At 34.6% G+C, this 25,545-nt stretch overlaps 1 protein-coding gene across 1 annotated transcript in view; it reads left to right on the top strand.

Moving 5' to 3' along the window:
- The window catches only part of AVEN (apoptosis and caspase activation inhibitor), an 88,519-nt gene that overhangs the window by 53,364 nt on the left and 9,610 nt on the right, over positions 1-25,545 (top strand). The window contains exon 3 of the mRNA XM_030950039.1: positions 24,906-24,976. Coding sequence (XP_030805899.1) covers positions 24,906-24,976 — 71 coding nt within the window. The remainder of the gene's footprint in view (positions 1-24,905; positions 24,977-25,545) is intronic.

Consider the following 25,545-nt stretch of genomic DNA (forward strand, 5'->3'; position numbering starts at 1 on the left):
CACTATATGAGTCTTTCAGAGTAGTTTTGATTTTTTCTTTTGTTTTAATGTTTTTTTCTTTTTTTAGAAAGTAAGATTCTTTACTAGTTGCTATGAAACAGCCGAATGACTTACCATAAACTGTCATCTTGACCTTTCCCAATGATGGTAGTCTTTGCCATTTCCCCTCTAACTTAACCACAGTATGGTGTTAGTGTCAGGATCACTACAGATGACACACAGTATTTTAAGTATTTCTGTGGTGTCTGTTGCCATGGTACCTGGTAGCTTTCAACAAAGTGGAATGAAGAGGTAAAGAATACAGGTTAATATATATTTGTTTAACTGCCTGATTTTAAAATTTCCCCGTGAATGGTCATGGAAGTAGGAAATGGAATTAAGAGATTATCATTGAATTGATGAACACAAGAGTAGTCATACTCCCTCTATCTTGTCTCTTCCCCTCAATAAGAAAGGATTAATACTTGATTTGTAAATTGTGTACCTGAGTCAAACGGGCAAAAGTGGAAACAAGTTGAGAAAATTCTTTAATGTCAGTTGAAGGTATATTAATAGAATGATTGTAACTTGAGCAGTCCAGAGTTTTCAAATGAGTCTTCAATGCACTGCATTGGGTTTTCTTAAAATATTTTTTTCTGTACATCTTAATATTGGTAACCATTTTATTATTTCAATAATGTTAACTGATACTTGTTACCAATGTGCCATTTTATAGTAATTTCCGAAGCAAGTATGTCTTGGGGTATCAGGTGTTGGAAGAGTAATGCCATAGTGCCATTTTCTCAAACATATTCATTAATGGAAAATGTTTTCGGGTAAGATTTAACCTTATCTGTTTAACTTTTTAGAGTACCAAAAAAAAAGACAATGTCAGCACGATGTTAGCACTGAAAACTCTAATGTATATTAATGTATACATTAAAGTTTAAAATGCTTCTTTGTGACGTAGTTGCTTTAATAAAGTTCCTTCTCTCCTTTCTGGAAGATTATGTGTATAATACATGAACTGTGTCTAAGTCTGATAACTTTAAGAGCTACCTACCATAATTCTGATTTTTGGCATATCACAATTAACTGCCGTACTAAAGAGAAAAAACCTCTTACACTTGAACACAAATATCCATCTTTACTTTTTTTAATGTATTCCAATTATCTCTCTGCTTCAGTAGATCTGGTTTAAACTCTACATTCTTAAGGTGACACTAGTATTAAAACCCTGGGCTTCCACTGCTTGTCACCCCAATGGGAGAAGAAGCAACAGGGAAGCATCTCCTTCCCCAGGAGGATGGACTACTTAAAAAATGTGCCTAAAAGCCTATGTAACTTTTAGTCTCAAAACTTGAATAATCTTTCATTATTCTTTTTGAATCGTTTTAATTCATAAAGTGATTTGGTACTAAAAAGTCAAATAGTGTAAACTCTCTACAAAAATTGCAAGTATTTCCTCTTGAATCACTTTAAGTAGCCATTAGGGAATGAGTGTGTCTTCATTAACGGAACTGGAAGCAGGTATTGATTTGGAGCTTTATGGCTATCTATGCAAGTATTGACATCTGCTGTTCTTTAATTGCTGTTGTTTCTTCAATTACAAAAAAATGATTGCTTACTACTAATTATATATCAATATACTATTATTATAATATTAAATTTTGAGGGGGTTTTGCTTAAGAAAATGATGCATGTTTTCTAAAAGAATAAAATATTAACCCTATTTAATAAAAGCAATAAGATAAAAACCCCTCAGAAATAGTAGCTTAAGATGAAATAAAAGCAATAAGATAGAAATCCCTTAGAAATAATAGCTTGGTTGAATTGAGCTTTTATTTAGTTCCTTACTGTGTAGTTCTTAGAGGTCCCAAAATGCTGTCTCCAGTGGTTTTCTGCCTTTCAATGAAAGGCAGAATGTGGCTTAAAAAAATGCCAAGTCAGCAGAGTGAAGAGCAGTTAGCCTGAAGGCAGGGGAGAGGCAGATATGAACTTAAAGGTGTCTTTCTTTCCTCCAGTTCCTCAGTTTAGTTTCAGTATTCTCATTTGTGTTCAGGTAAACACTTGACTGAAATTTTGATCTTAAGGGAATTGGAGAAATAGGAAATTCATGTTGTAGTTTTGATATTAATTTTTAATGCTAGCTTTATCTTGAGGTTTTTGAACACATTTGCATGGCTGATCATATTTATGAGTGACTGTGTTCTAAAGACATAGATAGGAAAAGCCTTGTCTGTGCTAATATGTTATTTTTAAAATGTTTCCTGGTGAATTTGTATTACCCAAACTTGGTATTTTGTATGTGTCTTAACTGAGCATCAGTGAAATTCACTGATAATAGATTTAATTTTTTACTGCTAACATCATCTATATATCAGAGGCTCATTTTAAAAACTAAGGTAGCGAGATTTAAGCTTAAACGCTCCCTTCTCCAGCCATTAACTTCAATGTTAATGATGGTAATAGCAGAAAGAATCATTGCTCTTTCCTCCGTCCCTTTTACAAGCTGAAGAAAAAAATTCATGTCACTAATTTGTTTATATAATAGATTTTACAAACTAGTTTACTAGATGCAGTAGTACAAATAATCCTTTAAATATCATTAAAGGATAGATTCTGCCACCTTCATTCACAGTAAGTTATGCCCTGTTTTGTAAGCATCTCTTTGATTTCTGTAAGGCCACTGTAAGGGTAAAATTCCACTGAATCCACCAAAAAGCCTGTTTGTTTCCCTTGATTTATTAGTATAGTTTTAAATTCCTTGTACTGTTTTCTGCTCTCTCATCTAAGTACTTGTGCATAATTAATGGAAGTGTGAGTTTTTCTGAGGTTGCCTTTTATCTTGTTTCCATCCTCTGTCTTTTTCCCTGATACTCTGTTTCTTCATTTGGATGTTGAGGAATAGATTATGTATGTCAAAAAGCCTTGATAGTAAAAGCATCTGAAACAGGTAAAAGAGAGTCATTAGCCAGTCAGGTATGAACTGTAAATCAGTCAGGTATGGCACATTTTCTACCTCTCCTCACCATATTTTATTCATTATTTATTTTATAAAAGCATCCGTATTCTTCCCAGTAGGATTCATTGTAAGGTAAATTCCTTTTTCTGAAGACCTTATAAACCAAGCATTCAGAAATGTAATACACTAAATTTCCTACCAACCTCAGCTTGTAACTAGGAAACACAATGTGTAAAAACTAAAGTAGAAAGTAAATGGGAATTAATGTGTTGTTTCCCCGTGATTTAAATTAAAATTTGGTGAAGGCTGTATAGCATTCGGTCTTTCATATCTTAATGATTCCAATTTGGAAAGTTATTAACATGAATCAGGGTAAGATTCTGTAGTCAGTCCTAGATTTGGCAGTGACAGCAAATTTTTTTAATAATTCTATGACATAATACAAACAAAACAAAACTTTTCTGAAAGTTCTTCTTAAAAATAGATTTTCCTATGGGCAAGGAAACTACTAAGTTTGTTTTCTTTACAGGTGGTTTACATGTAAATGTCTCTGGACAGTTGTCACTCTATGTTATTACTGGTTTATACTTACAGATTTGCTAATTGCTCTGCTGGTTGCTGCATTTTTTGAATGAATAAGGGGATGAGTTTCAATTTATTCCTTTGATAAACACCTTCAAGGGCTCACCTGTACCTGGTGAGTTTGGGTCACAAAATGTGGACCTTTTATGTTCAAAAGCTTCACCTGCTGTTACACTAAACTAGAATTTGTTACATAGTTCAAAAATTATGTGTAGATAGACAAATGGTATATCTCATAAACCATATTTCATTAAGAATTAGTCTTGTAAGTAAATAAATATATTTCAAAATGTTTTTAAAATGCATCATCTGGTAGGCTTATTGTTACATTTTTGTGTGATCAATTATAATTTGATAGCTAACTGTTCTCCTTATTTAGCTGTTACATCATTCGGGAAAACAGAAGCACTTGGTTCCTTCTGATAATGGTTGTCCAGCTCAGGTTCTGATTGAGGGCTTTTCAATACAGATATAGGTAATTGTGGATGTTTTTTATTTTAATGTCGATGTATTTATGGATATATTGATGCATGGAGTGAGTGTAAGCTACATTTCTTTGGGAGACAAAGGAATGCACAAATGTCAGTGTAGAGGAAATGACAGAATTATTCCTGTGGTTGAAGCTGAAGAGAGTAATTCATGGCAGAGTACAGTCTTGGTAATTTGTGTTTGATAATGCAGTTAGTACAACAGGGAATCACTCAAGAAATTCACGTTACTGTAGCAAAAGTAAAATGTGCTGTCTAGGATTTATAAAGAGAGAAAAATCTCAAAAGCTGAAATACAAGGTTTACTTAGAAGTGAGCAGCACAATTTCACTCTTCTTTATTAATGAAACAAGTTTGTAGTATCTATCCTTTATTAGAGGAGATGAACTTTACATCCTTGTTTTGCTTTTTTTTTGGATAAATTTGACTCAGAGATGATTGCTCACCTCTACCCTTTATTTTGTATGAATTAGAATTTAAGATTAAACTAGTGCTGTATAGCCAGTTGGGATTGATTCATTTGAGGAGAGAGACTCAGTCTCTCTGGGGGTTTTGTTTTGGATGTCATTCAGTCAGTGAACACCTGTTCAGTTATTGAAAGGATGTCCTTGAAGTCCTGATTGTGGTCAGTGAGGCCAGTGGACCTTTAGACATGAAACACACTAAAAAAGGGATACAATACAGAAAGATTGCCGTCCTTAGCAAATATTTTATAAAGCTTCTGGTATTTGAAGAACTAGGAGGCCTTGTAACATAGACTTAATTAGGGGGGCTTTTTAAGTATTAGGGTAAGACTGCTGTGTGACAGCACAAGCACTTAACAGGACTTCTGAGTTATAAATAGCTTTATCCATGCATAGCCATGTCACTTCTGCAGCAACATAGATGCTATTATAAAATTTAACTTAGCTGATAAAACCCATAGTATTTTAATCAGGATTTTCCAGATCTAGATTTGTACTATATTCCACTATAGAAGTGGAATACTTCAGGATAAAATGTTTTGAGACTATGTCATCATTTTAGAATAAGTGTTTGTGCCAGCCTACATATAGATATTTAGAGCTGTTTAATAATTGCCTTCTTCCATGAGCCTCCTTGGCACTAAAAAAACAGCCTGGTTAACCCTCATTAAAAAAAGAGATTAATTTCTTATTAAAATGAAAGACCTTTTTTAATCATTCAGCTACATGCTATTTAGAAAAATGTTCAATTATTAAAAGGCTGCTGAAATTTAATGGACTAGGAAGACACTGTACTTCACTAAATTATATGAAGTGCCATGGTTTCTCTTGATACAAAAGTTATTCACCTTGTATTTCTCAAAGTATCTAAGCTTTCATCTTATTTCTGGATATCAATTTAAATCTTAAATTTAACCCATAAGATTTTAAAGTGGAAGTACTTTTTCTATGAAGTGTTCATAAAAATAATGCTGAGTACTTTCAGGAGTCTCAGTCTTGCAACTTCACAAGCAATGCTTCTTGTGAAGTACTAGGGCACTGTACTTCCTTAGTTGTGAAAAGTAGGAAACATAAACTGCAGAGATCTCAATAAAGCAAAATGAACAAAAGACAGGTGTTAGAAATGGTGACACCTGGGCATGTGTTGTTACCCATATTCCAAGAGGTCCAAGTATGGCCAGTTGCACTCCATAAGCCATGTGAGCAAATAAAGTATGTGGAGCCCCAGGATGAGTCTAAGTGTTGTTATTGCTTCGCTATTATATTTTTGTCAGTGCACTGCTTCACCTTAATTTTGATTATAAATATTGAATCTTGGTTGTTTATTTTAATCTAGGGCTTAAATCAGAGGAAATAAAAGTTACTTTAACAAAAGCCAAATTAAATGGTAGTTTGGTCATAAGTTTTACGTATATGGTTTTGGTTTACAGGATAAACCAGCTTTTTCATTCTGTGGACAGGGTTTGTATGATCACACAATGCTTACTTCAGATATGTATAGAAAAGGGTCTCTGAGCTGTCTGATTTTTGTCCTCTGGATGCATATTTGCTGGTGTTTTAGTTTGAGTAAAGAAATGAAGTATTGAAGAGAACCTCACAGTCATTCCAAATTACTGTGATTTGGTTCATACTATGATCATTTGGTTAATACAGACTTTGTTTTAGAAATATTCCCCTATTCACAGAGAGTTCTTCACAGCAAACTTTGGATGAAAACTTAGTTAAATTGTTTGAAAAGGTACTAAGTTTTTCTTTCCAGTGTGTTTAGTTTAACAAATAGAAACTATTTGTGAGAAAAGATGATGTAGGCATGCTGTTCCTAAAATTGATGTACTTCCTTTTAGGTTTCAGGATGTACTGATTTCAACAGGTTTGATGTGTTTACATATGTCAGGAAATTTGTGCTGTGTTTTAATTTTTTATGTGACATATCTGTAGGTATGCAACTTCTGTTAGTTATGCAGTTGTTCTCTCATACACAGACAGGAAGTTCAGCTTCTTCAGATGTATCATTTTAAAAATAATTTAAAGTTCCAGTAATTTTGATATGACCTTTACTATATTTTGAAGTGAAAAGCTAAGGAATGCTGCAACAATATTGATTTTTGATAGGAGTTAATGTTTTCTCAAGTTAGAAAATGTCTTGTGGGGCAGGAAAGCTGTTGAGAGACAAGTTGAATTGAAAAGGGAAAAACAGTTTTTGCGGAATAGAGAATTAACAAGCAAAACAAATTACAGACATTAGCTTCCAGACATTAGCTTCATTTCTGTATCATTTGTGTATATGCTGAAAATGAGTTTTATGTGCATTTATCTGAAATTTTCCAGAAAAGCACTTACATGCAAATGCATTTTTTTCATGGATGAGAAAGATTTTTTTTCTTTAAATTGAAGATTAGCATTAGGGAGACCAAGAGAGGTTTGGGTATTTCATCTTTCTACAGAGTAGATCTCTCTAATACCAGACTGATACCACAGCTATGTATCTATGTCTTTGTAAGAATCATGAGTATGCAATCCAGATTTGTAAAGAAATTCAGTGGCTCTACCCAGGAGGACTTTTCCCAAGAGTTCTGTGGTAAAGACATGCTACATTTTCATTCTAAAAGCCATGAGTGTCTTTTAAACAAAATATATGTCATCGGCAGAATTCATATCACATTTCTGTAACTACAGTCAGATGAGTTGTTTTGGTTAAAATTACTAAGCTAGATTTTTCTAGCTTTTTCTAGCTCTAAAATATGTTTAATTTTAAACATATTAATTGTATTTAATATGTTTAAAATGAATGTGGTCACCCATTGGATATTTTTGTTCATAGGGAAATTACATAGGGAAAAATCGTTATTTACTGTTTGAATATAGTAAAAATGGTTTGCTTAATGCTTAGCTAATGGAAATGGTGCATTTTCTTTAAAATCAGTAGTTATTGTTGTTAAAGCCTTTTTGTAACAGTACTCTCCTTGCAATATTTTTTAATTCCTTTTTCCTCGCATTCATCCTTGAACACAGATCAACATGTTGAAATTCCAGTCCATGGTTCCTCTGACCCAATTTTGTCAGAAAAATATATTCTGAAATATTTATATCTATTTCACTGACTATTCATGGGTTAATGGTTTTTCTCTCACACTGAGGAAAAAGTTCCAGAAAGAGAGAAGTGATTGCCAGTAGTGCTGCTCTTGTGTTTTGCTGACCTCATCACATGCAGGAGACCTGCAAGACGATTTCTTTACTTGTGCTTTGATGTTACAGCTTGAGCTTTGTAAATATTCTATATGCTTTCTTAGGAAAATATTGCCATCTAAATAATATGCTTAGTTTTAAAGCAAATGGGTTCTTAAATATTAGCAATTAATACTCTTTTCAGACATTCATTTCTAAGTAATTGAGCTTGTTGCAATTTTGTTTCTTCAGTTTTAGACACTCAATTGTAGGACCTTGTGTAAGAGTCTGCTCTTGAATGGAGCTGGTGTTCTGCTTTATTCTAGTTTATCATTTCTCTTCACTGCTTCTGACAGCATTTATCCAGTTTTTTCCCTGCTGTGCCAGCTCTCATGCTTCTTGGAATCTGCTTGCTAAAATGGCAGAAAATTTAATTGACAAACAAAAAAGCAATGCTTTTCTGGTGGTTTATCAGAGTGAGTCAGCTCAGTAAGGATCCAGCATGAAGGAGGATTTGCAGCTGTACATCTGGGACCTGAGCAAGAGGAGGCGTGAGTGGGAGAGCCCTCAGAGGCAGCCCGAGGTGTGGGGTGGGGAGGGAAGCAGGGAGGAGCGGGACACACATCCTAACGCCGTGATTGAGCAGCCAGTTCTGTGCCAGGAGCTTGGTGCTTACAAGTACCGCCTGTATGGCAGCCATGATATGCTGAGCACTGCCATTTACACCCTTATGCTGGGTATTAAGGAAGACAGCACAGATTAATATAAAAATCCTTTTGCCATAAACTTCTCACAGTAAATATTAATGATATGGGAAGTTAACCAGCATTTTTTAGAATAGAAGTGTAGGATCATAGATAAAACTATGTACTTCCTAAAAGAAAGTGGTCTAATTTTTGCCGGTAGCCAGAAGTAAAAATTGCCTAAATATTTTGTATTGTCTGATTGCTACCTTCTTATTTTGCTAAACAAAATGTTCTTTCCTTTTTATCTGCCTAAGAGCACTATCTAAACGTAATGGAGCTGAAGGATGGAGATTGGTCAGAGAACAATGTTTGGGCATTTATTTAATTGTGGAAATAAAACTTCTGGACTGATTGAACGATGTTTTAGTTGAAGTAGATCCTTGTACATTTTTGTGCACTTCCAAATGCAGCTGTCTTGGAGAACCATCTTACTCATTTTAAAAAAAGATTTTTAAAAAATGTTTTGATATTGTTTCTTAATTGCAATTTGTTAAACTTTTCTGTTTTCACTTTCAAGTACTGTGTTTATTTGGAATGTTATTTTCATTCCAGATTTTCTTCTGTGTTTCTGTTTTATGTGTGTTTGACTGTCAGGTACAAGTTGTATTTTTTAACCTTTATTGAAACTTCCATTATATTACTGCAGCTAAGTAGGTATTTCAAGAGACCAAAACATTGTTAGTAACAATTCTCATTTTTATATTAATTTGAATCAAGTATTACAAAATATGCACTTGCAAAAATAGGTGGAACAAATTACAGAAATCTAATCGATAATTGGTAGTTTTACTCCTGTCCTTAAATTGTCACTTTTTGCTTTGTCAGTACTTCATAGATCTTTTGTATTAGTTATATATTTTTGTTTTTTAATAATATCTGCCAGTGATTGTTGTAGGTTACAGCAGAAAAATGCACAGAAGAAACATATTGCCAAGTAGAGTAATGAGCCCTTATTGATAGTAGATTTAGGTACAAAGTATTTTAAATGAAAAAGCACAGATAACAGCAATTTTTTTTCTTCAGGCTTAAAAAAATTGTATTTACTTTTTGTCGTAGATGATTTTCAATATCCTATATGTAATAACTAGAATATCCTGTAAAGTTTTCAATTCATAAAAAAGACCTTTTTAGCTGCTTAGAGGATCTAACCTTAGGAACTAAGCTGTAATGACCCACAGGGAGAAGAAATCAAGTGTCATCAACAAGGCTGGTTGTCATAATCTGAGACCATGAAGTTCATATTTCTGTTCTCAAAATTAATCTTTGACTGTCACTTCAGTGATAAAAGTATGTGAACTAAATTCTCAGATCCCTCATCCATTTTTCATGTTCCTCTCCAAGGACTTAGTACCCTGGGATCAAAACTCCATTTTAACAGATACACTAGTTCTCTGTTATGCCTAGGTTTTAAATGAAAATTACAGCTTATACTTAGATGTCATATGATTCAGAAATAGAAATAGATGCTGTTAAAACTTCAGATTTCAATGAGTTCTGTTTAACAATGTGACGTATTTTTTCAGTAAAAGTCACTACTATTGCTTTTTTCAGTAAAACACTAGGCACTAATATTGCATTCACTGACTGATAGAATGAAAAATACATTGAGAGTTTTTACATAACCCATTGTTCTTTCTATTTCTGGGAATGTAAAACATCTATACATGTGTCAGTCTTATTTGGGCTGATAATAGAACAAAACATTAGCTACTTTTATTTAAGTCTTAATAATTGATTTTGTTGCACAAAACAGTGGTATTTCTTGCTTTCCTGTAACTACAAAGTGTTAAAATACCTGTCTAGAGAAGCAATTATAAAATTTATCAGTGTACAATTGTCTGATGAACCTTTAATACAGGAACATTCATTATCAGATTTTTGTGGCTGCATTCTCTATGTGTTTAAAACCTACAAATAGTCCTAGGAAGGTCAGCTGATGCAGTGTTCTGCAAGTAACACACTTTTGGACTGTAAGTTTGATCTTTAGCTGCTCTTCATAATCCTTTACTCATAAGAAAAGTGGCCTCTGTTACTCATAGAGAACCCCAATGAAGATCAAAGGAGTAAACAAGCCACAAAATGCACATACTATTTCCAGCTGTTCTTTCCCTAATCTCATGAATGTGTCTCATTGAAAAGTTATTCAAAGAGAAAATAAGCCCTTATGATTGCAGCAGGCATGGGATTTGTATCTTCTTATCTCAGATGAGGAGACTGCTACTTCCTGCTTTCAAAGAAAGGAGGTGAATACAACTAAGGGAATGATTTCATCTGCTGTGTTGTATTCACATTGGTCACTGTTTTATTTCCATTATCAGATTAAAAGCAATACAAGAGGTAAGTGCTGCTCTAGCCAGCAAAAAGCTTTTGAGATCTTCACTTGGGCTATGTTACAATACATTAAGCAGCTGTAGAGGGTCCTGCTTTTACCTTTCAGTAGCTGTGAGAGCATTGAGGAAAATGTGGCCCGTGTGTGTTCTGCCAGGCTGTGCAGTTGTTCATATATGAAGATGTCTGGCTTATGAAAGACACTTCCTGTGAGCAAACTCACAGACTGCTGTATGCAGTCATTAATCTGGTATAAGAATCTCAAAGGTAGCAAAGGTAGCTTGAAAATACTATGTAGATAAAGAGGACTTCGTTTGTTTTTCCTTTGGGTGGCCTCTTACACAGACCTTTTGACTATATCTGCCCTGTAAAATTTATGGCCACGGTTCTGGGCTCACAGAAGCATGAATAAATGCACTGTTAATGGATGCCAGACTGCACTGTGAAATCAGGTTTGCAGTTTCCAGTATGAACTTGGCCACCTTTAAGGGCATGTGACCTCTTACAGACATGTAGCACCTCATGCAATAGCTTTTTTCATTATTTATTTATAGACATGGAAGAAGCAAAATGAATCTACAGGCTGGATACATGCGTTGTAGAGAAACTGCATAGGGGGCTTTTTGAGAGAGCAACACTTTCCAGAATTTTGGAAGATAAGCTTAGTATGGAGTCATGTTTTTATGATCAAATCAGATGATACATGCTTTTCTACCCTGAACTATAAAATTACTTATAAATTAAAGTTGGCCTGGCAATTTTGTCTTTCCAAGTTATTTGAAACATGTACAAGCTATATGCTTGATTCTCAGGACATGCCTGATAACAGAAGCTCAAGGAAGCAATTTGATATACTATCACCAATAAAATCTTACTCAATCTGAGTGAGAAACATTTTACTACACCTACTAAATTCAAATTCTCTAATTGTAGAAAAATCATACAAGAAGACACATTCAGATTAAAAGATTTAAATAATAATGTAATCAGGGTCACATTTCTCTTTGTACTTGACATTATCAAGTACATAGGATTATGCTTTCTCTATGTAGTCAGTGAACTAGCGTGTGTGTACCTAGCATGTATGTATACTTCTCTCCAGCTGACATTCACATTTTCATGTTCATTTACAGCAGTATTGTACAGATATAACATTTCTCATTGTACCAAAATGATGAGAGTCAAGTCATGAAACTGGCTCTTTCCTAAAGACAATCATCTGGTAAGCATGTCCACTTCTACATCTTTTCATCAGAGATACTTCCCTTATATCACTGAAGCAAAAAAGTCTTTCTTAAACACACAATTACTGAACTTGGTATTACTGAATTCAATTGCTGGTGCTAATTGACCTATTGCACTGTACTTTCATTTTCTTCCATATATTCTGTGATAATTAAAACCAGATTTGCCATTTTTATTCAGAACAAAAAATTCAGAGCAAGTTCCTTGATTATTTGTTTTGGGGTGTTGTAAGCAACCACTGCCTCCAAGAGCTCCTGGGAATTCCTTCTGCTCAGCCCAGAGGCCCTGGGGTCTCTCCAGCTCAGGCCAATGGATGCGGCTGTTGCTTTCCCATTTGCGGGTTCAACCAATAGTGAGGATATGTCTGACTTTACACCAGTCTAGTGATTTCTATCTTATTTTTGTTATCCTACTTAGAAAGTCTCTCAGTGAAACACAGACGTGATAAACACAAAGATTGCTCATGATTTCAGTAGGTGGCATTTTCCAAAGTGTGCGGTTTCCTAGTGTGCATTTTGACAATCATAAAAAGAGAGCTTGTTTCTGAGATGATCAGTTGCCAAACAGTTTTTTGTTCTTCTGAACTTAATAATTTCAAGTGAGGATGATAATATCAAATATTCAATATTCAAAAGTCTATTTTAAATGAGAGTAATTTTCAGCCTGTATTATTTTTGTAGAACCAGAGAGATGCATGGCTTTTCAGTAGTTAGGGGTCTTTTTTGGTATGTTTGCTTTTCCTTACCTTTTTTTTTTTAGGTGCGGTACTGGTAAATTACTAATTGTGGCTGTTGTGTTACTATACAGTGTAATAAAAAAAATTCTAAAAGCACAAGGATCTATTGATCACTAAGTACAATAGTATTACAGCCCATTGTACTGTACTTCCTCCTGACATTAGTCCAGAATATTTCCCCACCATGACCTTTGAGGGCATAGGAAGAGTTAAGTTTTAGTTTCAAATATATCTAGAAATATGTGACCTTTCCAAATTCTGTTTTTTCTCTTATCCCTCCAATGGTTGCTAATTCTTAGTTCTGAGTCATCCATCAAAACCAGCCTTGCAGTCTAGTTTCTTCACTGACTCATCATGGATTTGATGTAAGGTAAGGAAGCTGCAGCCAGCAGGTTAGAACAGCTCACCCCTCAAAACCAAAGATTAATAAAATGCAAATGAGCTTTGCATTTTATTTTTAAAATGGATTTTCAGAGAACCCTTGAAATCCCCATATGTAATATAAAATTTAATTACTGCAATTTAGTTAAACTGACCTGAATGGACGTTAGTTTTTTACTTGCAGATCTTTGGTTGATTTTTTTTTTTCCCCGTGTGATGTGGAATCCAGTGGTGACACTACACAGTCTCATGTTGCTTTTATCACCTTTTTCAGGGTCCAAGAGAGGTGGTACCTAGGACTAATGGCTAAAAATCCTGAATACAGAGTTCTCTGAGCAAAGAAATCAGGAATGGATAAAACTGTGTTTAGTTGAATTGAAACTCAGCCTTGAAATTTCTTTTTTTTTCTTAAGTTTAAGTTTCATTTTTTGTATGTATCATTTGATTGACGTATTATTCTAGTTTTCGTATTCTCACTTATTTGTTAATGAATTGAATTTCTGTGCTATTCTGAATATTTTCTAGTCAGTGTGACAAAGTACTCTCCCCTGAGAGGGCTCGGACACCTTACTGCAGTTTCCTGTTGTATTCTCAAACTTAAGAACCTGTAGAAGTTTGTGTAAGAAATACTCATTTCACTGTCACTTCTGTGTCTTTGAAAACACATACAAAAATGCATTGTGGAAGGAAAATAGACATCAGGGAACAGCTTCCCCTATAAATCTCTTCATGGTATTACTGGACAATTATTTTGTACCTCTGAGTAATTTGAATCCTGTCCCTTGAACATTGAAAGGTATTCTATGGGAATGCAATACTCCAGAAGATTTTGTGGTTTGAAGTTTATTTATTGTGGTGATCAATTTATTTATTCACTTCTGAAAGAATTAAAAGCCTAGCTTTGCTGTTTAAACTCAAGTTTGAAAAATTTGGAACCATTAGTAGAACACCTGCATTTTGTATTTGCACTTAGCAAAGGCAAGATGTGTGACTTGAAAAAGGCAAGCAAAAATTACTTCCTCCCTTTGAGAGCTGTGGATTGTTGTAGAGCAGAGCTGTTTGAAAGTTGAGCTCCATTGATTTATTTTTAGACTCTGAGTGGTTAATTAACTAGGCTGTTGTTCATTCAAACCTTTTATCTTTCTTTTCTTCTGCAGTAGCCAAAACCTGTAAGTGATTTTGAAATGGTAACTGAAGCATCAGGCTTCAGCAGGAACACGTGTTTTTGGTGGTGGCAGGACTGACAACAAATACTGCTGTTAGATCTTAGCATTTGTATGATCTTAGATCCTAAGGTGCTTTAGAAAGAACTGTTTAAGCCTGTAAACAGGCTGTATTTGACAAATACAAGAACTGACACTGTAGAGCCAGATAGATTTCTTGGTTACAATGGAGAGAGGTTTTTTCCCTTCCATCCTTTCCCAGTACATTCCTTCACAGTTAAGAAAATTGTTCCCGTTTTTGGGCTGACCTTCAGAAGTGCTAAGCCTGTGGAAAAAACTTCTTCTGGACTATCTAAAGAGAGTTGAAGGCTGTACATCTTAGGCTGCGAGTAGAGGCCTGAGTGACCTTCTTGTCATCCTAAAAAATTTATTGAATCTGATTCTTTTCTAGGCTCCAAAGCTTAAAAGCAAAATGAACAAAGGTATTTTACAAATGTTAATTTTAAAGGTGCTGACCAAAAGCATAAGAGGTAATAAAATCCTGAATGTATGCTTAGAGAAAAGGGGTTGTTTTTTCATCTGTGGGAAAACACACGGGCCAGAGCAGTATCTTGGTGGATGCTTTTTCTTATTCTGTGAACACTATTATTTTTCCTTTTTGCTTGTGTATCATTAAGATTTGTAGCTGCTAAATATCTTTGACCTATTCTAAGAACTTTTCTCTGTCTGCTAATCCTTGCTCTCAGATTGCTACCTGAGCAAAATTAACGTGCCCAATAAGGCCAGGCTGACTGAAGACATTAAAAAAAGGGAGGGGGGGAAGGAAGAAAAAAAGAAAACAAAAGAAAAAAGGGAAGCATTCTGAAACTCCTGTAAACAAAAGAAAAATGTTGTAACCTTTTGTTTTGGAGTACATATTCAGAATTAAATCAAACACTGAGAATAATGTGTGATAAATGTCGTGCATATTTCTGAGCACAGTGAAATAGCAATGCAATTTGAAAAGGCAGAGCAGAGAATAAAGAGTTTTCTACATGATTCACAGATCAGTTCCTGCTAAAGTAAAAAATTCATTGATTAGCACCTGCTTATTATGTTTCAAGTAGACTAGAGGGACTTAAAATACCACAGTAATGATCAGAAATCTGGAAGAGTAGATTTAAACAAGGTTAAAAGAGAAAAGAAATCCCATAAACAGGGCTAGAACAGAACAGAATAGTGGATGAATGAGGTGGGGAAGGCCTTAGCATGACATTAAAATAAACCATGATGTCATGTCCTTGGGGGCCAAAGTTGTGCAAGCCATTTTTTTTAACTCTATAGAACTGGATAATAGAAAAAGTACTAAAAATAAAAACAGAAAGCAAATATGTCTAGTAAATAGCTGGGATACAGATGATTTTTCAGTTTAGCCAACATTACCAGTTATGTCACAGTTTTCAATATCTTAAAACTTGAATTTTGATATTGCTATGTTATTATTTAATAGTATGTCAATAGTGTGATGGAAAATAAAATCTTCAAATTAATATTTCAAAATCAACATTAAAGTGCACGTTTTAATTTTTCGGCTCTTTGAATACAGAAGTTCATTAAATAAAAATCAATACTTTTGCATTTTTCAGACCAGCGAAACACTGTGTGTCAGTGGTAAATACATAGCCCAGATGGTATTTGTCATCCAGAAAACTGTAATTCTCCATTCTGCACCAGCAATTCTTGTTTCTTAATTTGTGGGAGAGCTGAAGGTCTTGTCACTTCCATACAAGGAGTACTTGCATAAGAAGGCTACAGGATTTGTTGCTAAGGGACATTGTAAGTTATAGAACGTAGAATGTTCAAGACAAAAGCACAAGAGGTTAGCATGAAGCGTGCTGGTGGTTTCAGTTGAGCTAACCCATCTTTATTTACTTATGATAAATTTGTTAGAAAATCCCTCAAGGTACCTAATACAAAAGGTTAGCAGAAGCTTGTATGTGGCTACAATTTCCTTTTAACATGACACAAAGAATTGTAAATAGTAAGTAATTAATTTTTTTTAATTTTCACTTTGCAGAAGAACTCTTAATTTCTTTTAATACAGGTTTTGAAACTTTGCATTGACTATTGCTCTGTAGCAATGGGAAAACTCCACTGTAGGTAATCATAAAAAGCACACTTTTGTAAGTTTTGGACCAAGAATGTATTAGGTTTCTAAGTCTTTGATAAGGCAAAGCCAGTATGGTGTTTCCTTGTATTTTTCACCACAAGTGAAGATTTACTAATCTGCTGTTCATTTTAATTTGGTGTTCAGAATTCTCTGGTAAGTTAATCCACTACTGTCTTTGGAGGGATATGAGTAACTTGCGCACACAATCAAATGCTTTCCAGGCTCTTGCATTCTTATAGAACTGGAGCTTTGCAATATTTGCTATTTGCTAATTGTAATCCTTGTAATTTTATTAACATTTCAGAAGAAAATCCTCCTGTTTTCTAAAGCTACTTTTCTTATTTCATTAAAAAAAAAACAAATCTGGCAAGCTCATGTTAGTACTATGACTTCTCATGTCTTGCTGAACCCCCCATAAATGCAAGAAAGCCAAGCCTCATACTCACTGTATCAAACTGCTTGAATATTTTTAGGCCTGCACATTTGTGTATAATTTATGAATACTTTTGAAAGATAGTCCCATAGACAGAGCATAATGTACCACCTACATGAATAGTGAATTGTGCTTTAGGGAATGATAGTACTAATTTGGATGTGATGATATTAAAAATAGTCAGAACAGCATCATAAAGAATATTTATTAATCATACTATTATATTCTTTGTTGTAAATGCTCTGTCAAAGAATAAGGAATCAACTGTAGCACTAAGAAGAATCCAGATTTTTTTTCTGTTTTGAAGTTCTAATAATGTGAGGGGTGTCAAATTACATGTGTACTTACCTTTCAACATTGAGAAAGGCTTTAAATTCTTAAACTGGAAGTTTGAATGTTCAACTGTCAAATGGATTGTAAACCTCTATGATTTGTCTGATATAAAATTGAAGGGAATAGGGATAGCGAAGGAGAAGTTTTCCAGTGTTCATGTGGCATGTAAGGACTGCAGATACGAGATTTTTTTTCTCTGATTGTGTCAGTAAGTGGTTATTATTGCAATTAAAAACTACCAAGCTGGTTAAAATAAAGTATTTATTAAGTTTGTTCATTTGTTTTCTCTAAGATTACTGTTGTGGGAGTTTGGGCATTCTTTTTCTAAAAATGGATTTTTTGTGGGTGGAGGTGTACAATGTGGAATAAAGGGGACTTATTTTATATGTTCCTGCCTTTTCTGGACAAGTAAACTGTGTAATAGAATTTCAAAGTTTTCAGACCAAATATTCTGACAGCCTGCTTACAGAAAACAGTAGTAATCCTAGTGTAAATTTATGCAATGCACCTAATCTTAGCTACCTAAGAGCAGTTTATATCTAACTGCATGACAGTTAGGTATGAAGTTCTCTTAGATGGAAAAGTGTAAGAATAAATCTGGTCTAATGATGTTCTCACCGCCTGGATACAATACAGCAATGTGTTTGTAGGCACTGTTCACACAGGAGGTATAATGAACAATAATCCTAATGAAGAATAACTGTGAGGAACTTTCTTAAATAGGACAAGGTAAAGAACCTAGGCCAATGAGTGTCAGTCTGCATCTTAGCAAAAGCTATTGACATGCAGTTTCTGTTATTCTTTCTTGTATCTAGCATGACATGAGGTATCTAAACAACAGTAGTAGTTTTATTGTGGTTTTGAAACACATATTTTACTTAAACTTTGGATTTGGAAACACTGCAAAAATTGGTCTTCGTGTGTAATTTAGAAAAAATGAAAACCTCCCTAAAGCATGGGAAGAAGTTTTGCTGCCCATTATGGGATATATTTTTTAGCTATTCAAAATGTAAAATCTTAGAAGGATACGATGATGAATTATTTGCAAGCTGTACAGTCTAAAGTATCAATGAAGGGTGCTGTTGCAGCTTTAACCTCAGTTCAGTATAAAACTAAACTGTTCATCCAAGCTCTCATTTTGCTTTTAAAGTGGTTGTGTGAGCTTAGAGGTGCTGTCTGCTCAAAGGTCTCAAGGCAATAGATTTGCTTACTAGAATGCATAGGAGTGCATCCCTCTGCTCTTCTCATCCTTCAGTGCCCATTCTCCGTGGCTGCCACACAGTGGTTCCTGTTAACAGGCAGGGTAAACCAGGGATCTTTTGGTCTGTCTTTCATTCTGATTGAATGTTATTCCTCTTGGATCCTTTTCTTTTCATGATGTCTCTCCTCACAAGCCAGAATATAAGAGCACCTTGTGCCAGCAAATGCAAATGGATTCCTCTTTTGAGTTCTGCAGTTTGACGTTATGCAAATCTTTCTTTGTGAGTGGGAACCTTGCCATTTCTTCTTTTCTTCCAGTGCTGAATTTTACATCCTGATATGGACGTGTGCTGGACTGACATTAGTTGCTTATATGATGTTGGAGAAGGCAGTCTTCACAAAGGGCCAGATCATTAGTTCCCTTAAGCTGTCAGTCTGTGCTGATCACAAACCCTTCTGTTAAGCTACTTTTTCCTCTGTTGGATCTAGTCTTATCAAAATACATGACTTCTCTCCCTTTTACCCAAAGGAGTTTCTGTCCCTACCCCTAGAAAGAATCACAAATATCACTGATCTTGTGTAATTGTGCAGTAATTAAGCTTCATTTTTAAGTTATGCAGCAATCTTTTTCTTTTCTTTTTCCAGCCTACTTGAATGATACTGCTCAAAAAACAGTATGCCCAGTGGATTTATATACTTTGTCTAATATTGCAAGTTGACTGCAGTGACATTTGAAACTCACTAAGTATGTTATAAATTAATGGCCTGAAAAAAATGACACTAGAAAATGTCATAAAGCACCAGGAAAAATGTAAATATTTAAGGTGACTAGCTTAGACTTAATGAAAAGTTTAAGCTTACCTATGGGGAAATCAGTAACTTTAACCTTAAATATAATTTTATTGTTTATTCAGTAAAAAAAGTGAATACTGTAGGAGATGAGATTGATGCTTACGAATAACCAGGCTGCTGTAGTTGAGAGAAATTTTGAATATACTTTTTTTGTTCAATGCATTTTAGTTAAATTTTTTGCATTTTTGCAGCATTCCAAAAGCTATAGTAATGACATAATTAATTAAAAATTACGTATGAAAAATAGTGATAAATATAAGGAAATGTGGAAAAAATACAAAAGGGAAATTTGCACTGGCTTGAAAGAACATAGCTACAGACTAAAAATAAATTTCTGAATTGCCTACTTTTCCTCCTTATTTTTCTTGCAGAAAGTTAGCCAGTGAAGAGACGAGTAAAGATCTAAAGGTAAAAAAACCCTAGCTATTTGCTTTGGTTTGGGGTTGGTTCTACTGAAGAAGACCTAAGGTCCACCTGGAGACACCTGAGCTAAGACACCTGAATGTCCTATATTATAAGCTACTTTCCCACATACTTGCTTGACCTGCAATAGTTTATGTCTTAGAGACACATCGGAGCCAGATGTGCAATCTTTGTGTTTAGAAATAGTTACCCTATATCCCTCCTTGTATGTTGTGCCGTCTGCACTATCTGGTGTCATGGAATCCCACAACCCAGCTTCAGGTTATAAAGATTTGCCACATTTTATCTGTTTTGCATCTGTTACCTGCTGGGTTTATTTGCTGCCTCTAGGTGAGAAGAGACAATGAGCAGTTAGTCCCCATCTGCCGTTTTTATGCCTTTCCTGGTTTTAGATCTCTTTCATGTTCCCTTGGTTCCCCATCTTTGGTTTAAGGCACTAAATTGCTTCTGATCCAGAATCTGTTCTATTCCTATTCTAATGTTGTTACATTTTTTGAGACTGGGCTTGGGAAACCAAGACTCTGCCCAGTATTTGAGGTAATACATAGTAGTGGTATAATGATGTTCTGTCTGCTGTTCACTCCTGCCTTTTTTAGAATTACACAGAGTTTGCTGCTTTGAACACTGTGTAGCATTGATTTTCATTTGGAATGGTGTTGGTTAGCTTTAAGCTTTCTTTGAGAATTACTGCCTGTTGCATTTTCAGTATTGAGCTTCATTTGCCATTTTAAAATCTATTTTCTCAATCCTATGTTTTTATGTCATTCTTCACAGCCTGCCTTCATCTGCAATAACACATGGTATCATCAGCAAATTTTGTGACTTCATTTTCTCCTCTTCTCTTCTGTTTTAATTGAGGGAAGAGATTAAACAGCTAGAACCCCAGAGAATCGCGCGGGTTGTTTCTTTTGATGTGAAAACTTGCATTTTACTCTTTTCTTTCTACTTTAAGATAATTATTTATTCATACAAAGCCTCCTCTTCTTTTTTGCTGCTCTAAAGTCTTGGGTGGGAAAGGGAGTGGGATGTTGGTGAGAGCTTTTGGAAGTGCATGTAAATTATATGAACTACATCCTGCTTATGCGCTTCTTAAATATAAAAAATATAAAAAAAATAATATTTTGCTTCTTTCTTTGCTTCTTTCAAGAAGTTGTCTTAGATCACGCAGATCCTGACTCTTGTTAGCCTCTGCTTTAGTTTTTAATAAGAAGATTTGTTTCCTGGGGGATTTTTTTGTGTGTGGTTTTGGAATTTTTTCTTTTTGAATCATTGTGTATTTTGCTATTTGTTGGCTTCACCCTGCTTCTCATTTGAAAAAATTTGTGTCTGTCTTTGATTTCAATAGGCTGCAGTTCATTTATGTGTTAAATTAGTTCTGTTCTTCCTGAACAGACACTCTGTTCCAGAAGCAGCACTGATTTCAACAGATCCTTCTCACTCCTTTCTCTGTGACACATTTTAAATTTTGAAGGCATCATTTAGCCTTGGTCAGATAATCCTGCTGTTTGGTCAGATTTTTTTATTTTAAAATGTGACTAGTAGTGTTGCATAGTTATGCCAAGGAAATAATGTAGAATATTATTATTTTTGAATCTGGTTACAAATATCCTGTATAGTTTGCAGTGCAGGCTCCTTGCTATCAGTATTCTATGGAGATAAGCTGAAAGAGTTGGGTGATTTCAGCCTGAGGAAAAGACTCTGGGGAAACCTTATAGCACCTTTCAGTAGCCAAAGGGGGCTAAAAGAGAGATTATGATTAAAAAGTGGATTTAGAGTATAATATTTGAACTTGCAGCACTTCTTTACAGCCATGGCAATCTTAGAAGGATCATGTTAATTCCTTGCTATTCTCATCCTCCAATTTAATCTCTAAGACTACAGAGTATTTTTCTTCTGTCTTCAGTAATGTTTTATGTGATTGACAGAGGTTTTAAATGAACAAAATCATTCCACTAATATAATTTTTCCTGCTGAAAACTGGTCTTCTTCCATTCTTTTCTATTTTTAGTCTTTAAATTTCACAAATGAGAAAATATTTATTTTAGATTGCAGGTAGGATGTGTTTTGATTCTGCTATTCATGAATACTTGTAGGAAAAGATAATTGGGATAATGAAAAGCTGAAAGATACCTTTTATTTAAATAAATTGATTTAGCTTTATGATATATTTGAGTGGTAGGAAAGCATGGTTGGTTTAGTTCTGCCATTTTCATAATAATTTCACATTTTAAACAATAAACAGTATTGTTTAATATGTGCTTATCATGACCGTTACCAAAGACCATGTGTAAGGTTTACTTGAATGCATTATTTTCAGCTACTCTGTATTTGAAGGCCAAATGATATTTGTAGGTAACATAAAAATTATTTTTAAGAAAAAGAGTTTTTTATGTTGAAAGTAACTCAAGAGTTACTTGTAAGTGGTTTGATTACTATTCATGGAATAAAAGGAGTTTATTTTCAGGGTAAAGGAACTTGTGAAAAGATAATTGGTTAGACTAACATTCTCATTGGCATAAATTGCATTAAATATGCTACTGTGAATTGTAGTTATGCTTTTCCATTTGAAAGGCGTGCTTTGTTAGCCTACTTTAGGAGTCTTATTAAACTGCAGTTTAAGTCATACTCTTTAATTCAGCAATACAATATCAAACTGAGGATCTGTGATAACCAACTCTGTGAGTGTGGACAGTCATAAACCAGTTCTTGACCCCAGTGGATTTTCCACATGAAGTAGTTTGATTTAGCTAGTTTACATCTGATCATTCTCAGATACTGAAAGTATTTAACTAGTCCTTTAGTTTAATTTTATTATTTTATAAGAGTAGAGAAACCTATGTCCTCCTTGATGCAGTGTGAGCAATAACTAGAGCAGTCTTGGGAATATTGGAAGAAAGTATTTGTTCTAGTAGTAGGAAGACTTTGAGGACCATTTTGGTTTTGGTAGGACTTCTTTGCAAATGTAACTAAATAGAGCCTTTAAAATACAAGCTGTTAGAACATTAATTTGCATGTTTTCATACCCATTTTAAAATCAGGATTTTTATTTCTTTAGTTTTCAGAATTAGTTATTACATATTAACAGTACTCTTTTTGAAACAGAGGCATTTATTTCCTCTTGTGCAATGAAGGGGGAGGTGCTTTTGTCAGTAGTGAGGCAGCTGTGAGTGCTCAAGTTGAGTGTTTGCATGTGCAGATAGATGCACAAAGACATAGGGTCTTATTTTTCCACACTGCTGAGCATCTCTAGAAAAAGCATGGAACCTGATGTATTTACTGTATGAACTGAACATTTGTAAAGTTAACCACCTTGTTAGATACCTAATTGTTAATTTCAGTGCTTATTTTTAATTACTGGCACTTGTACTGTTTGATAGGGACTGTTTTCAAAACAGTAATCTCTGGCGATGCTGAATGTAAACCAAAACATAGCTGATCAGGCAAGGTTCTATATCCCCACAATGCTGCTGAGCCATGTTAGATAAAGCAATTGAAAACAAAGAGATACATATTCAAGCTGGACATGGTAATGGCCTTAAATATTTATACAAATATTCAGCTGAGAAGGTAACTTTCTTGCTGTAATGGTTCTGAAAATGATAATGGTGGACATACCAGGTACTCAGTGTTACTAGTATATGACAATATTTGCATACCCAATCACAATACTTGAAGTGCATTGAACTAGAAGCGCATGTTAGATATTTAAAAATTTTTAAATTCCACCTAAAGGATGATTAGATCTGTTGTTTCTCATTATTTGACAAAGAAATAGCCAGTTGCTATGCCATTTTGCTGCTTATTCCTTTTTTTTTTGCATAACAGAAGCCAGCTGATGCTTGCACTATTAAGTGAAACTGCTGGAAGATTGCACTCTCCTACATTTTGGGAGAAGCAGACAATGTTAAAGAAGCCATTTTGGGGAAGGCAGATTATATGTTCAGATTTTGTCTGTGGGATTAAGCGCATGATTCAGGAATCATCAAAGATATGAATGGCAGTTAGGATGTCAAGAGCCAAATGAAGGCTAGATGATCAATTGTTGGTAAAGCCATTGAAAACTTCCTCTAGGGCATTCATTCTCTTTTAGAGAGAGCTCCAGCTTCTCAGCCAGCTGCTGAAATAAATCACAGTGATTTACAGATGATCACAGAATGGGTCAGGTTGGAAGGGACCACAGTGGGTCATCTGGCCTAGAGCACATGGCACAGCATTGTGTCCAAATGTTTCTTGAATATCACTAGTGAGAGAGACTCCACAACCTCCCTGGACAACCTGTTCCAGTGCTCACAGAAAAGAAGTTCTTTGTCATGTTTTGGTGTAACTTCCTGTGCATCAGTTTCTACCCATTGCCTCTTGTCCTATTGCTTGCACCACCAAGGAGAGTGTCTTGACACCCTCCCTTCAGATGCCTACAGAAAGTGATGAGATCCCCTTTCAGTCCTCTCTTGCAACCCTAATCTTTCATGTTTCCTCTGTCACAGACCTTACTTATTTTTTTGAGTTATTGGAGTTCTTGTATGTTTATTTCAGTAAATAAATTTGTGTGTCTGTCTTCTGTAACACAGCATAGGACTGCAATAAAAATATTGGATTTCAGGCAAAAGGATAGTAAGAAAAAGTTTCTACTGGCTTAAAGGAATTTTGTAGGTTAGAAGATTCTGTAATTATGTACTTAACTGAATTAATCCTATTTAAGGGTTTCTTTTAATTCCGTCCTTTTTGCATATGAATTGGAATTTGAGGTTCAGTGCCTTTTTCTGATGATGTGCTGGAGGAGGGAGTAGTAGGAAGAGAGAGACTATAGCTACCAGACAACAGGAAGTCTTTATTTAGCTTGTACAAAGTGATTTAAAAGAATATTTGTAATCCATTTTTAGAAATATTTCCATGTTGGTAAGAGAAAGTCTATCTACAGAACTTTCAAAGCTGTTCATAAGACATTCACACCGTGAATACTGTGTGTATTCCTAGTATGTTGTCTAGATTGGACCTTTGAATGAAAATCTTGTATGTTGGCATGGCACCTAACACCTCATCATTCAGTTTTGTATCGGTTCCCTTGTTTTGCAATAAGTGATTAAAAGACCTATAGAAGTTTGGCACAAATAAGTTTAATATTGTGAATACAAGCAGCATTAATATTAACTGAAAATTTTTGAAGAGGTGAGATTTATTTCTTGAATTTACTTCTTTGGGATTGGGAACTTCAGAAAAAAACCACATTTTTATTCTTTTTAAAAATAAATATATTTTTTGTTTCTTTTCTTTAGGAGATTCCTTTACACAGTTTCGGTTTGCTGATGAGAAAGAATGGGATAAAGAAAGTATATGCCATAAGCAGGTAACAGAGTTATCATTCAAATGATTTTATGCAGATAATTACCTGGGACAGAATATCTAGGCATTTGTGCCTTCAGCAACAAATTCTTAATACAACAATAGCACTCTTTATTCTGTGTATTTTTATCAACTTCTCTCTAGTGCTGTAGGCTCATGTCCCTGGGCCTTGTCCTCTTTTTTCTACTGAAGACTAATCAAAGCCTCAGGCTTGGTTTTAAGTTATGTTGGGAGGAAAGAATAAGAAAGCCCTCCAGTGAAGAGAAATAAGACTGTCTCTTTGCTTTACTGACACAGGAATTCAGCCTTCCTTTTTCAGCTGTATTCAAGAGAAAACTGTTTAATAGAATGAATATAACAAAACCTATAGGAATATATTCATATATTGGATTGTGAATTATTCTAGTTCCTTCAAATTAACAGTTCATATCCTCTGGTTGAAACATCATGCCCTATATAATTAGGACACCAACTAGATTTTTTTTATATTAATTCTTTATGCTTGAATAAAAAGGAGGGTAGCAGTAGAAGTCTCCTGTTTTCTCTGTCAGGATACCTTAAAGTGTCTCAATC

Source organism: Camarhynchus parvulus, chromosome 5 (assembly GCF_901933205.1).
Source record: "Camarhynchus parvulus chromosome 5, STF_HiC, whole genome shotgun sequence".
NCBI classification, from domain to species: Eukaryota; Metazoa; Chordata; class Aves; order Passeriformes; family Thraupidae; genus Camarhynchus; species Camarhynchus parvulus.